This window comes from Syngnathus acus, chromosome 6, assembly GCF_901709675.1.
Source record: "Syngnathus acus chromosome 6, fSynAcu1.2, whole genome shotgun sequence".
NCBI classification, from domain to species: domain Eukaryota; kingdom Metazoa; phylum Chordata; class Actinopteri; order Syngnathiformes; family Syngnathidae; genus Syngnathus; species Syngnathus acus.
Window position 1 is genome coordinate 265,063 of NC_051092.1, and position 13,517 is coordinate 278,579.

At 55.4% G+C, this 13,517-nt stretch overlaps 2 protein-coding genes across 4 annotated transcripts; both read right to left on the reverse strand.

Moving 5' to 3' along the window:
- Positions 1-559: 559 nt before the first annotated feature.
- taf3 (TAF3 RNA polymerase II, TATA box binding protein (TBP)-associated facto) lies at positions 560-5,825 on the reverse strand. The gene is made up of 8 exons (XM_037253841.1): positions 5,618-5,825; positions 4,722-5,467; positions 3,604-3,846; positions 1,787-3,546; positions 1,576-1,676; positions 1,115-1,394; positions 907-1,013; positions 560-825 (listed from the first exon to the last, which is right to left on the reverse strand). Exons 2-8 carry the CDS (start codon positions 4,885-4,887, stop codon positions 711-713), a joined length of 2,772 nt encoding a protein of 923 aa, XP_037109736.1. The 5' UTR covers positions 4,888-5,467; positions 5,618-5,825; the 3' UTR covers positions 560-710.
- A 734-nt stretch (positions 5,826-6,559) lies between these two features.
- tasor2 (transcription activation suppressor family member 2) lies at positions 6,560-13,324 on the reverse strand. 3 transcript variants are annotated; one of them, XM_037253828.1, is made up of 16 exons: positions 12,598-13,324; positions 12,155-12,303; positions 11,973-12,068; positions 11,830-11,902; positions 11,407-11,498; positions 11,198-11,335; positions 11,006-11,103; positions 10,912-10,928; positions 9,624-10,838; positions 8,971-9,511; positions 8,014-8,896; positions 7,805-7,924; positions 7,587-7,740; positions 7,413-7,518; positions 7,153-7,334; positions 6,560-6,971 (listed from the first exon to the last, which is right to left on the reverse strand). In XM_037253828.1, the coding sequence occupies exons 1-16, from the start codon at positions 12,725-12,727 to the stop codon at positions 6,889-6,891; spliced, it is 4,077 nt and encodes a 1,358-aa protein (XP_037109723.1). In that variant the 5' UTR covers positions 12,728-13,324; the 3' UTR covers positions 6,560-6,888. The 3 variants fall into 3 exon arrangements, with proteins under 3 accessions (XP_037109723.1, XP_037109725.1, XP_037109724.1); XM_037253830.1 differs by lacking the exon at positions 12,155-12,303; XM_037253829.1 differs by lacking the exon at positions 7,153-7,334 and having other exon boundaries at positions 6,831-6,971.
- Positions 13,325-13,517: the final 193 nt, after the last annotated feature.

Genomic DNA, 13,517 nt, shown 5'->3' on the forward strand with positions numbered 1-13,517 from the left:
GAAAAAAGCCACTGACAAGCCAGTGAGAAGTGAACAGTACAATTTGGGATAGTTGCAAACATTTGCGTCTTTCAAGTCTGCCAGCGCCGACTTTAATGTGGGCTATCGTCGTCAAATCTGCAAAGCGACTCCAATCGCAAGCGGGGCGACAGCGGGACCCAAAAACAGACCACGCAGGCTCGGCTGGCACAATTTCCCATTTGGAAACAGGCGCGTTGCCCATCGTTGCAAGGGCTCCAAGCTGGACCTTCGGAGAGGGACGTGCCGTTTGGGGACGCTTTTCATGCCTTCCATTCGAGGGAGGGAGGGAGGGAGGGAGGGAGTCAAAATAAAATAAGAAAATTTACAGAAATTACAGGGCGTTAAAAACATACCTGAAAACGCAGTCACCAAGTTGTGTGCGAAGAGAAAAAAAAAAAACTGAAAAAAAAAAAAAAAAAAAAGCACTTGGCTTGAAAGTTGCCATTTACATTTGTACACTGCCGGTGGGGTGAGGGGTTGTAATTATGTACACTGAGAAATGAGAATGAAGGAAGAAATTGTCCATGTGAGCATTTTGGTGAGAAGATTGCCGGGCTCATCATCTGGTGTGTGCTGGTTAAAACTGTACCCCCGGCCCCCCGCCCAGCCCCAACTTGTTGTCTGGGCTAACAGGACTAAAAATGCTCCACTTTTTCCCCAAAAAGAAAAAAGCGCCTTTTTGCATAGACTCAATGCGGTTTGTGTTTCTTCTTCTTGTGTTTTTTGTCCTTCTTCTTGCAGGAACATTTGACACAAAACCACTGCTGGTCCGCAGGGGGCGCTGCCACAATTCCCACGCAAACCCTGAACACAGAGCACAAAGCCACATGGTCACCATCTTCTCGGGGGATTTAGCGAAGGAAAAGGTCAAGGAAAGCAGCGTACCAGTGATACCAGTCGTCGCAGTCGTCGCAGCCAATCATGGGGCTGCCGTCGTCGGGCTTGTCGCATCCGGGACAGATCCAGATCTGATTGCCGCTTTCGTCTCGAATCTAAAAGCAAAGTGGTAGGAAACGTCGCGTCACGCCGCGTCACGCCACCTGGCGCCACCTGGCGCCACGTCACATGGCGTCACGTCCGTCGACTCGCTCACCACGTAGGTGCTGACCGTCTCGGTGACCACGCTGCGTACGGGCATCTTGAGGGAGGCGGGCGAGGACAGCGGCATGGCCGCCGACAACAGCGAGGGCGCGGGGGCCGGCGGGGGTGGCGCCAGCAGCGGCGCCAGCGGCGGTGACCCGGCCCCCGTGCACGCCGGCAACAGGATGGGAGGCGGCGGCGAGCGGGGACGGCCGGCGGGAGTCGACTTGGAGGCGGGCGTCTTGGGGGCTGGAGATTTTGCTTCCGAGTTGGGAAGCACCTTGCTGATGACGCTGGAAAGGAGGCAGGACGACGACATCATCTCACCTGGCTGTATTCAAGTGTGCATTTGACCTGCCTCAAACTGAATTGAAATCATCTCAAATGGGATCTTATTTGGTTGAATGCCGCCAATGAAGACCCAAATCAAATCGGTTGCGCAATGTAGAAAAAAGGAAGGGAGGCGGGCCTCACATTTTGTCTTGGCCTCCCACTCGCAGCGTCAGCCTGGGAATGACCGGAGAGGGGAGCACCGGCAGCGGCGGCGGCGGCGGCGTGGAGTCGGCGGCCTTCACCTGGACAAAGAAAGGCAACTTTTTTTCATCACAGGCAACGTCCGTGGATGTGGTCACGAAGTCGGGACCGAGTAAGCCATTTCATTTGGGGCAATAAGAAGGCGAAAAACCTTCTCCAATCGGAGTCTCTCCTTGTCTCTCTCCTTGTCCCGTTTGTCCTTGTCTTTCCTCTTCTCCTCCTTGTCGCGCTCCTTCTCCTTGAGCCTCTCTCGCTCCTTCTTTTTCTTCTTCTCCTTCTTGTCCCTCTTCTTGTCTTTGCTCTTGGCGTCCTGGAGGACGACGGGCACGGAGGGCGGCGGCGGCGGCGGCAGGCGCTGGCCGAAGAGGGCGGCCAGCTCGGCGGGGGCCCCGCCTTGCTTCTGCCTCTCCTCCTTGCTCTTGTCCTTGCCCTTGTCTTTCTTCTCCTTGTCCTTCTTGCCCTTGTCCTTCTTTTTGTCTTTGTGCTTGTCCCTGTCTTTCTTGCCGTCTCCGTCCCTGCTTTTGAGCTTGACGGCGCCGTCGGCGGCCAGCGCAAAGTCCCGCTGGCCCGGGAGCTCGCCGTCCTTCCAGAGCATCTTGCCGTCCTTGGACGGGTCCTTGCTCTTGTTTTTCTCCTTGATCTTGTCCTTGCCCTTGCTCTTGTCCTTCTCCCGCTCCTTGTCTTTGGGCTTCTCCTTCTTCTTCAGCTTGCTCTTCAGCTCCTTCTTCAGCTTCTTCTTCACGTCCGCCGCCAGCTTGCTTTTCTCCTGGAACGCCTTGAGCAGGGGTTCGGGCGTGGGAGGCGAGGCCGAGCCGGACGAGACGTCCTCTCGGCGCTCGGGCGTCTGGGCCGGAGGCCCGCCCCGGTGCGCCTTCCGGATCACCTCGTCGATGGAGTCGTCTAGGGTCCACCTGCCGGGGCCCGGCTGCAGGTGGAGCGGCGCCGAGAGGCCGGTCGCGCCCGGCGCCGAGAGGCCGGTTGCGCCCGGCGCCGAGAGGCCGGGCGCCGAGAGGCCGGTTGCGCCCGGCGGGGCTTTGGGCGCAACCGGCTCCATGATGGTCAGCCTCCTGGGGCTGGAGAAGCCGTTGCTGTCCGAGTCGGAGCCCGAAGAGAAGGCGAAGGGGTCGGGCTGGCGCTCCGAACACGCCTTGGCGATGACGGCGCTGATGGAGTCCTCGATGGCGCCGTTGTCGGGCTCCGCTTTGAGGAGGGGGCCCAGCTCGGGCTCCTTGCCGTCGTGCCGCAGGTGGATGTTCTCTTTGCCCGACAGGGGCAGCGGCGACTTGTGAACGCCGTCCACCCTGCTCGGGGGCTGAGGAGCCTTGGCCACAACCGGCGCCTTGGGGCTTTTGGGACTTTTTGGACTCTTTGTCCTGCCTGGGGATTTCTTCCTCTCCCTGGACGTTTTAGGGGGGGAATGAACGAGAGCGCCGCTGCCCGAGGCGGGAACGAGCCCCTTCGGGGACTTAGTCCTTTGTCTCCCGGGCGACGAGACGTTGGGCTTTCTCGCCGCGGCGGCGCTGCCGCCGAGGGCCTTCGGATCGGGATATTTGCCGACGGGAGGCTGAGGTCTGAAGGAGGGCGGAGCCCCGGCCGGGCTTTCGGGCGACGGCGGCTGGAGGTCGTCGTGAGAAGGCAGCGTGCCCGGAGGAGGCACGCGCTGAGGGTTGAGGGAGGTGAGGGGCTCCCGGGGCTCGGCGGCCCACTCGGGGCTGAGGCCGGAGAGCCCGCGCGGCCGCTTGGACGTGGGCATCATGCCCATCGCCTCGTCGGGGCTGTCCAGGGGCCTCTTGAGCGGGTGGTTCTCGTCGTTGACCGCCTCGTCCTCGTCGTCCTCGTCGTCCTCCTCCATGGCCACCTGCATGGCTTCGGCCGAGGTGCCCGTGTCGGGAAGGACCTCCTCCTCCTCTTCTGGAAAAGGAGACACGAGTTACAGGCGGGCTCCTTTGGGATGACGGCTGAACTCACCTTCTTGTAAAGAGACCAGGGGCGGCATGTAATCGGGAATATAGTCCCTGCGCTCTTCGGCGAACAGCGCGCCAGGCTGAGGGAACTGCAGGACGTTGTTCTTGGCGACGGGGAAGGTGGGCAGCTGCTGGGGGAAGGCCACGGGTTCCAGGTTGTTGACATAGTCGTCCAATTCGCTCAGACTCACGCCCAGCAGCCGGAAAGCCTGACTCACATCGTCCAGGACAGGATCCGTCCTCCCGTCTGCCACGTCCGTGCACAAAAGCGTTAGGCAATAAAAACACTTGCCGAAGGTTGAAACCTTCGTGGTTGAAACTTTGATTTCAAGCCAGTCTACTGCATTTGCTAAGTTCAATGAAGGACCAAACGTGACCAATTGAGCCCCAAAACGGCACAAATTGAGCCCCAAAACGGCACAAATTGAGCCCCAAAACGGCACAATCGCCAATTTGGAGAGCGACAACGCGGGCGGGTGCTTGGGCTTACTGATCAACAGCGTGTGACAAAATACAAAGTTGAACAAATTGGAACACTCAAGCACCTGAAAAATGTACTCAAGCCTCCTGTTGTGCTGCTGGTCACACTGGCCCGGTTTGGTGTTGTTTAGATTGGGTGGTAGACGCACGCTTGAAGTTGGGTTTTATGCAACGGAGGCAGGTTGGCTTATCTTGACTTTGTTCTCGTTACTTACGCTCGAGACAACTTACAGACTTATTTGTAATTCGAGTTTTAAAAAAGAAGACATGACAGACAAAAGTTTCCATTTAGAATGTGAAACCGTGATTTTGATCGAATCATCGAGCTTGATGTTATGCTCTGTTTGGAAAACGATCATTACGTATGAGTGAGGGGATACTCGTGGTACGACGAAAAAGGTTCGAGATGAAACAACAAAACCTGGAACTGGAACCACCAGTTTACCGTACAGTAGAGTAGAGTAGAGTACTTTTCGATCATTTCCCCTGGGCGGCGCTAGTCTGAGAACAACAACGTGATCCCGTGCCCAAGCAAACGAGCAAAAAGGAAAGGAAAAGAAAAGGGGGGAAGAAAAAAAAGAAAGAAACCCCCCCCCCCGCTGTTTGTAGAACAGTAACGGGGTCAAGCCGACGTGCACTTACACAGCTCCGAGTAGCGATGGCAGACGCGGCCCATCTGCTGGATGTATCGCTGCAGCACATCGGCCAGCAGGTCGCAGGCGGTTAGCTGAACGGCGTCCCAGCCCAGAGCCTGACAGATCTGCGCCACCGACACACGCAGCAGCGAGCGGCCATAGCTCTCGCACATCGTCGGTAGCGCTCCTTCAATCCCGCTCAATCCCGTCTCCAAAGCACGCGGCCGCTCGTCATGGTTCACCAAAGCCTCGCTTGGGCGCGAGGAAAACCGCTAACGGGGCCAATTGGGCTCATCTACTTCGCTCGGTGTGTTGGCGCTTTTGCCAGAGTCGCCATCTTGATTCGTTCGCTAGACCCATCCCCGAAACGCTCAGTGCGCATGCGCAGAAACACTGAGGCTCCGAGGAGGCTGCTCTCATGATGCGTTCGGGCTGACTGGGAGTCCGCAAAAGCCACGGGCCGAGATCTACCTCTGCAACCTCTCGGTCTTCTGTTGTTGGTTGCGCCTCCCAACCGAGCTCCATCGAGGAGAGCGACAGAGGAGCGAGGCGGAAGGGGACAAATGGATGGAGAAACGAGACAGTCGTTCCTCGATGACGCCATTTCATGGAGACGGCAATTAAAGATGGCGTCACGTCATTGACGTTTGTCACAAATCACTCGTCTCCTTGTCGGAACGTCCACTTAATGCTCAAACACGATCAACCCGGGTCCTCTTCACTAATCCGATGGTGAAGTGAAGTGGACTTCCCCTAAAGAGAGAGAGAGAGAGAGAGAGAAAGTGATCATCGTGCTGGTTTCATAAGCAGCAAACATGTTTGTACCCCCACGTAAACTTTATGACGAGATGCCAATTTGAATCTCTTGAATTCGGGGGGAAGTGAACGCAGCATATGACTCACGTGATCTCGGCGAAGGAATGAAACTAAAAGTCCACTCCATCTGCTAGCCCGCGTTTTGTACACACGGGTGAAACATGACAAGATAACTTGGCTGTTAAAGGCTCCGAGGAAGTTACGCTCCAACCAAGCAAGAGTGGGGACTTCAACTTTGTACGTTTTCGCTGCGACGTCCATTTCCTCTTCTTCCTCCCGCCGTGTGACGTCAAAGCCGTCGACAACGACCGGAAGTTGGTACTTGAAGACAAGTACGGTTACTTGTGTGTGCAAAAACAAAAAAGTATTGTACAGTATTGGTCAAACTAGTAGCAGAAGAAATTAGCCGATTTCTTAAATTGGAGTCAATCAAAACATGAATGAATAAAAAGTTGATGTAGTTCTGGTTCCTAATCGGTATGACATCTGCAGTATGCTCATTTATTTGAGCATTGATCAATAAGATAGCATCGCTCAATGATAGGATTTGAAATTTAAACATACTTGTGTTCAAACAGTCTGCTAAAAAAGGTGCCGATTCAATTTCTCGTAAAAACGTAGTGGCTGGCATCAGTTCTGTTGTTAGCATCAAGCCAGCGCACTCCTACGATACGATACGATACGATACGATACGATACGATACGATACGGCTCGGTTGAACCTTTTTGCATTGTTTCATTCAGAAAGACTGGTACTAACTGAACTCTTTCTTTCAGTTCACATTGTGGCTCTTGGAAAAGTGCGTAAGCGCTTCCTCCTTTGTGTTGAATCCTAATCGTGATCCTGAACCGAGCACATTATGTGTGTTTGCGCATGAATGGAATTGACGCACATCGCACGTAGCTTTTTCTCACCTCCCCTGACCTGACTGTCATGAATTCCTTCTTTTGCTCTCATTGGCCAATGTGCGCGGCTCAGCTGCTAACTCGGTTGTGTCTGTTGCCAGAGGAACTGATGATGTCACGTTCGGGCTCCTAGTTTTGCAATTCGTTTATTTCATGAGTTCATTGAAAGGAGTCAAAACATCCTATATAGATTGAAATCAGACCTCCACATAAGTGGTCCAAAAATATTTGAAATCTTTTACAAACCATTCAATATAAATCTCCTCTTCAAATCATAGACAACGAACGGCGCAACTCATCAGCTTCGAAAGACAAACAGCAACATTTGCACACACTTGCTCGCTCGGCTAAAGGTAGTACGGTTTTAGTAAATTAAGTCATGAGGTTTATTGTTTGCATTGAGTTGCCGAGTGCAAGTGCGCACCAAAGACTTGAGGTCAGGCAGGACAGGCGTCACGTGGAAAAAGCCGTCAGAAAGGAGTCGACGCTCGCCGTCAGAATTCCGTTCTTCTCAAATTCGTCACCGAGCCTTGTATCTGGAAGAAGACAAGATATTTTCTGAGGCGGGGTGGGGTGGGGTGTGTTGAAGCCATCTGATTTTGTTCCCATTGGAAACAACTTCTGATTTACCGCCGCTGACCAGAAGTGAAACCGCTAGGCGGAAAGTCAGTCCCACTCCCTTTCTCCTGTTTTGGTCTCGCTTTCAGTTCAGCTCACCCGTTAGAAAGACAGGAAAGCGAGCGGCGATATTCTGGAGCTGCAAGTGCAGCAGGCAAGCAAGGTAGTCGGGATGATCCCTGGACTTGGCGTCGCATTCGTGGTATGGCAAAAGCGCGCATAGTCCCGTCTCTTGGGACCAGCTTAAGAAGAGCTTCTTCTCTGCAGCTTCTGCACTGAACCTGGACGCACGTGGGAGGAGCTGAGGCGCTTTTAGCCTCGGCTCATTTGGAAGCGAGCCGAGCGAGCGAGCGGCCTACCTTGCGTTCTCTTTCAATCGCCGACTGTCTCTGTAGTGCAGCAACCACTTCCACTTCTCCGTTTGGTTGAGCTCTCGCAGGACTTCCGAGAACCTTCTGGCCGCGTCTGAACAGCGGGCACCGAGCCGTCAGACGTTTTGACCGAGGCAAAGAAAGCCGTACTGTGTTACCTACCCGGGCTGAGGGCTTCCAGGGCCGGCCCGTCAAACACCACAAAGCCTCCGCTGAGAAAGAGTTCTTGATGGGTGCGATTCACCAGATCGTGCGGTTCGTCGATGCCCGCGAACAGCACGCCCGGCGACTTTTTCAGCTCCAGTAAATGGGGAACCTGAAGCGACAGGTGCAAAAAACAGTCCACCATTCCAGTCGTCCAATCCGTGACTCTTTCCTACCTCCGAGAGGTGCGCGGAGATGTCTTCGTTCCTGACCACGATGAGGAGAGACGAAGACTCTCCGGCGAGGAAGAACTGGCTCGGCCGGACCGCCGTGTGACCCGCTGCTTCTAAACTCGCCTTTGGATGGAAAGTTGAACAAGTTGCGTCCACGCTCGATCACAATCAATCAATCAATCAATCAATCAATCAAAGCATGTGTTTGCTACCTTTGTTTCGGCAAAGAAGGAATCTTCTGACGTGGCCAAGATGTAGAATCTGTAGCTGGTGGATTTCACGTGCCAGCGATCCTCATCCGCTTTGAACGGCGAGGATGCGGCGAGGGGGGGCGGGTCGTCGGACGGGCCTTCCGCCGCGTCGGACTGAGCGCTTTCACTGGCCTCGAACCTACGTGGTGGCGACTCTTCAAGGGTCCTTCTCGGAGAAGCGAGGAGAAAGTCTTTTTCCGTCTGCTTCCCAAGCGTCTCTGCGTCTCTTTCACGTTCCGAAGGATCTCCGATGAGGAGGCTTTGAGCAAGGTTGTCCTCTCGGTGAGCAGCAGCCGCCGCATCGGGCGGCCCGATCTCACCGACCCGAAGCACCGATCTTCTGCACGGGGCCCGCCGCGCCGCGCCGCCGGGAGAGCTGGACAAAAGCTCGACGAGCTCCGCTTCGGTCCTTTCAGTCGGACTCTGGGGGCCAAAAAAGTCCCCGGAAGGAAAGGGTTCTTCCGCCTTCTCACCTTGCCCTTCCTCCGTCGTTGGGAGTTTTCTGGTTTCAGAACCAATGAGGTCATTTTGGGCTGCTGCGCTCAAAGGTACGCGGCGGATGCATGGGGTCCCCTCGGCACTTGCTGCGACATTGGGCGCCGAGGTGCTGGAAGTGGAAAGCGGCGACGCATCCGGCACGGCCGGTGGAAGCGCAAACGGATGCGCCGGCCCAGACTGCGCCTGGCTCGTCGTGTTCTCCGCTTGAGAAGAACGAGCGTGGTCATTGCGCTCCGAGCCAAAGTCAATCAATCTGGCGGTGGAACGGCTGTAGAAGAACCCGATCCACATGTGAAGGACCAGCCGCGCGTCTCGGCCGGACTCGCCGAGAGACGAATCCCACGGGCTGCGGAAAGGGAAAAAGATGAGAGGTGGCTGGCTGCCTCGCTCCCTCCCTCGCTCTCGTAGCTCCGTACGTACCCGTGCAAGGCCCGGAGGACGGTTCTGTCCTTTGGATCGCACGAGAACCTGCTGTCTCGGCTAAAGTCGTACTTTTCTTTCCACTGGCGTGTCACTGCCACGGATCCGTCTTTGCAAAGAAAGCTGCGGTGGCGCCGGAAGGCCTGGCTCCATTTGCCGCTACAATGCTCTTTTTCCTTTTGCTCTTCAGAGGAGGCCCGCCGCGGCGGCGGCCTGTGAAGCAATCCGCCGGAACCGCTTAAGGGGGCCACCCGGAAGGGCGTGCCCGCTAAGGCCCACAGCGGCAGCGAGTACGCGTGTTCTTTGGACAACAAAGAAAGCAAGTCGCCGCCTTCCACGAGAGGGACTTTGGGCCCCAGAGCCCGGTCGCCGTTTTGGCTCTGGTGGCTCTTCCTCCGAGGCCGCCGCTCCGCTTCTGACGGAAGCGTCTGGCGGTCGGCCCCGAGCGCCAGGTCGGCGAGTAAATTCAAGGCGTCTGTCGCCGGCTTCGGCGTCGCGACCGCTTCTTTGGCGCGGGTTGGCCGCTCAAAGTGCATCCACCCTGTGCGCACAAAACCCAACAGACGTTGCATGACAGTGAATGGCGCCGCCGCCGCAGCCGCCGCCGCCGGTGGGTCCCAGAAAGAAAAAAACAACAAGAAAAATGGACTCACATGTCTTTTGAAAGTGTTCCCGTGAGATGTGGAGCTGCTTCCTGAGTGTTTTCATTCTCTTCCACTTTGGGTAAATGGACGGAGGCCTGGACACGATTTGGCCTTTCCGGCCCGGCGTCTCCTCCGGCGGCGGCGGCGGCGGCGGCCATGTGGGCTCCGAGCCGTTTGGCACGGAGGCCACGCGCTGGGCATGGAGCCTGCTTTTCTTCCCACCAAGCTGCGTCTCGGCGCCGAGAGCTTCAGGATGGGAATCCCGCTGATGTTTTGTCATGGTCCTCCTCCTCCCTCGTGCGTCTTCCTCGTCGGCGGCGGCGGCGGCACCTTGCGGCCCCAGCCCGTCTTCACCGCTGCGCTCTGGACTTCCCGTCGCCAGCTGCGGAGCCGCTCGGTCCGCGTCCGGAGTTACGGGAGGGCTCGGGAGCCGAGAGCCAGCGGAAAAGGTTGAGCCGTGAGGAACCAAGACTCTTCCGCATTCGCTGATGACTGGCCATGCCAAGTTGCAACGTTCAGATCTGTCTCTCAGGGGAGCGGCGCCGCTCGGCACGGCGCGCCTGTCGGCCGGCCATGCGGGAAACGGATCGGAGCTGGCCTTTTTCGGCTGGGACCGACGCGCCCGTGAAGTATTTTTCGCTTTGTGCGTCTCCACAGATGGCCCTTTTGGACTTTTCATTTGCTCATTTGCTGGCGCATCCGTCCGCAGGCAATGGGAAGCCCTCAAAGGCTCCTTTGCTGGACTCTGGCGGGCCACGCTTTGCTCCGAGGTGAAGCTCACGATGAGCTCGGCGGGAACGTCGTGAGTCGGCAACCTTTCGGCTCCCGCTTGCCAACGGTTTGGCGCCGCGGTCGCTTCGGCTTCTGCACTACTCGTCTTCTCCGACAAGGTTGCAGGAGCGGCTGGACTTTTCTCAAGGCGGAACGTTGCCACTCCGGGACGGTGGCTTGCGTTGGGGTCATTTGCCGCACGTGTTGGCGCCTGAGCGGTGTGTGCGTCCAACGTTGCGGGGCTGTCTTTTGGGCCCGTATGCAGCGGAGCGGCGAGTTGCGCCGTGGCCGCGTCACCGGGAGCGGCAGGTAGCGGGGATGGACTCGGCGTCAGCGTATACGTCAGCACGTCGCACAGGCCGTGGCTTGTTTTCTCCACTTGGCCTCGGGCCAAACGTAGTACGGGCAGAATTGTCGGAATTTGACATGAGACGAAGCCAGGCGCTTGGGGCTCTGCGACAACCCAAAGAAAGGACATTTGGCGCGACTTGGGCGGCACGGCTTCTTTGGATCGTCGCTTACGTACCCTTCATTGCCGACGCTCTGAAAAGGAAAACAAATGTTTACGTTTCCGCTGTTCTTTCTTTTTTCTATTTGCCTCAACTCGCTCGCTCGCTCACCTTCTCTTTTGATAGGAAAACGCCACCACGGCAAAGGGGCAAGTGAGGCTGGGCGCCGTTTGGTCGCTTCCGTCGTCGAGCAGCTCGTAAATGTAACACTGCGGAGCGGAAAGGAAAGGCAGGGAGGGAGGGAGGGAGGGAGGGAGGGAGGCACGTCGCTCCAGAACCCCCTCCGCCCGGCGCCTTACTTACTTGGGTTCTCTGGAAGGCGAGCGAGACGCCGGTTTGGGCGCTGACGGAGGCCAGCTGCTGCGACACGTGGCAGTCAAAGCCGGGCGTGGGCGCCAAGACATCGCGAGCGCGGTTCTCGCAAACTCTCTTGACTCGCCCCTGCGGCACGGACAACGTCAACGGACAAGTCGAGCGAGCGAGCGACGGGACGGGAAAGGTGCCGCCGCTACCGTAGTCAGCCTGACGATGGCCACGTAGCCCGATTGTCCGTCCCGCCAGCGCTCCGGGCCCAAACAGTCGGAGAACATGGAGATGTAAATGCCTGAAAGAGAAATGAAGGGAGCCAGTCGGGCGACTCGCAAAATCTCTCTGGCAACTTGCCGGACAATATTCAAGAACCCGAAGGCTGCGGCTTTCCCGCTTTTGTCGATGGCACCGGGGTGGCTGGCCTTTGACTGCTCATGCCGTACCTTGAGCAAAAGTCCACCGTATTGATTGGCGTTATTTACACGCTGTAACAGCAGATTGTTGAGCGTTCCTTTTTTGGGGTCTTTCAACAGTATTCAGGCAAGCTCACTGGCGCACTTGGGATGTGGAAGTGAGAACTCCCAAGTGCGCCATGAATGAGGCTGCTTGAAATGTCTTTTGTTTACCTTTTGAGGGGTCTCCCAAAGCGGAACAGGAGCTCATCCCAGTGAGTAGTCCGGTTTGCCCGAGCGCATTGGCCTGCGAAGACCCAAATATAGGAATAAGCGTCAAAAGTAAGACGAGCAGGGAAGTGTGATTTGATTTGTACCTTGCGAACGTCATCAAAGAGCAAAAAGCCATAAGTCTCCTCCAGGTCATCTTCAGAATAGCCCGCTTGTTTTCTCTTGGCTCGAAAGGCGGCGTACTGCGTGCGTCAAGTCGGACACAAAGCTTCATTTATGTCTTTAGTTGGCCGGTTAGCCGTCAGCGTTGCGCGAAGTTTTCCTTCACCTTTTGGTTCAAGGCTGGGTTTTGAACCAACCAAGCCGATTTGTATCGGAATGACAGCTTCGACTCTTCGAACAAGAAGGCACTTTGGAGTGGAGCCAAGATTTTCCGTTGAAAAGCGTCCGAATATTCGCTCACTGCTATTAAAACACCTGAATGTGAAGGGGCAACACAGAGCAAAAGAGCAGAGCACGTTTGGTTGGGAAGAAAGCAAGGGCCAAATGCACAGAGACTCCACCATTCCATTCCATTCCATTCCATTCCGTCAAGCGTATACAAATTGAATGAATTATTCTTATTATTCCATTCCATTCCATTGGTCTCGCTCGTCGTACGCTTATGGCAAGCAATAACTAAACAAAGCAAAAGGTCGAGTCTGTTTTGGGGCTAAGAGTTGGATTCGCGTTGATTGAAGAAGATGAAAGTGAAAGTTAAATGTACTCAACTCGAAGCGGAATCGGTTCCACTTTCCATTTCGGAACTTGTCAACTGTAACGCTGTCCTCGTGTCCGTCCTCGAAAACAAATGCTTCTTGGTTGAAACATGACCCTCCCCAAATTCAAGAGTTTGTGCCATTCAATCTACTCCCAACCACGCAAATCTACTTTCGCTTTGCAACCGCCCGCCTGTGAGATGAAGGGGAGAAAAAAAAGAAACACCCAAAAAGAGAGAGACACACGCATCGTTGATCGGCTCGTTCCAAACCAGGAAGTGAGGAGGATCCCTGGCCACGTAACACACGGGAAGGAAAAAAAGAAAAGAAAAGAAAAGAAAAAGAAAAACAAACACGGCCCAGCGACAACAGCAAAACCTTGGATGAATTCCCTTTTTGCGCGTCAATCCGACGTAGGTGAAAAGAAAATCCTGTAGTGACGGAGAGCGACGCGGGTCCACTCGAAACGAAAGCAAACGAGTTGCCGGCGGCCAGCCACCGCATCCATTTTGAAAGTTGTCAAAGGAAAGCTCGAGCGAGAGAGAGAGCGGACGGACGGACGGACGGACGTGGTGTCCGATCGTGGGAGTCGCTCACGCGAGCGCTCCCACTCGTCTTCTCAGCCGTTCCAGAACATCGACCGATATGTTGACTACGTACGAGAATGTTTAGTGCTTGACATGAGTGCTCGCTCGACTTTTGGTATCCAACTTGTTTGGAGCCAGCCGCATGGCACTAAAGACGACGCTAATTCTGTACGACGTACGCGACATCATTAAACGTCAAACATTATTTACAACAACAAAAAAGACACTCGAAAACAAAGTCGATTAAAAGAACATTTATCGCAAGAGTCAGTGTGGTTTTCAATCCATTTAATTGTTTCCTTTATTTCTAGTCTTCGATGCAATCATATCTCGCAGTTGGTTTTGT

Excerpts from the sequence above, each read along its gene's own strand:
- taf3 (XM_037253841.1), bottom strand. The coding sequence starts at position 4,887 with ATGTGCGAGAGCTATGGCCGCTCGCTGCTGCGTGTGTCGGTGGCGCAG. Across the intron at positions 3,847-4,721 it reads CCATCGCTACTCGGAGCTGT|ACGGGAGGACGGATCCTGTC; the intron begins GTAAGTGCACGT and ends CGGACGTGGCAG. Across the intron at positions 1,677-1,786 it reads AGAGACTCCGATTGGAGAAG|GTGAAGGCCGCCGACTCCAC; the intron begins GTTTTTCGCCTT and ends TTCTTTGTCCAG.
- tasor2 (XM_037253828.1), bottom strand. The coding sequence starts at position 12,727 with ATGGCACAAACTCTTGAATTTGGGGAGGGTCATGTTTCAACCAAGAAG. Across the intron at positions 7,519-7,586 it reads CCTGGAAGCCCTCAGCCCGG|ACGCGGCCAGAAGGTTCTCG; the intron begins GTAGGTAACACA and ends CCCGCTGTTCAG. Across the intron at positions 7,335-7,412 it reads CGATTGAAAGAGAACGCAAG|GTTCAGTGCAGAAGCTGCAG; the intron begins GTAGGCCGCTCG and ends ACGTGCGTCCAG.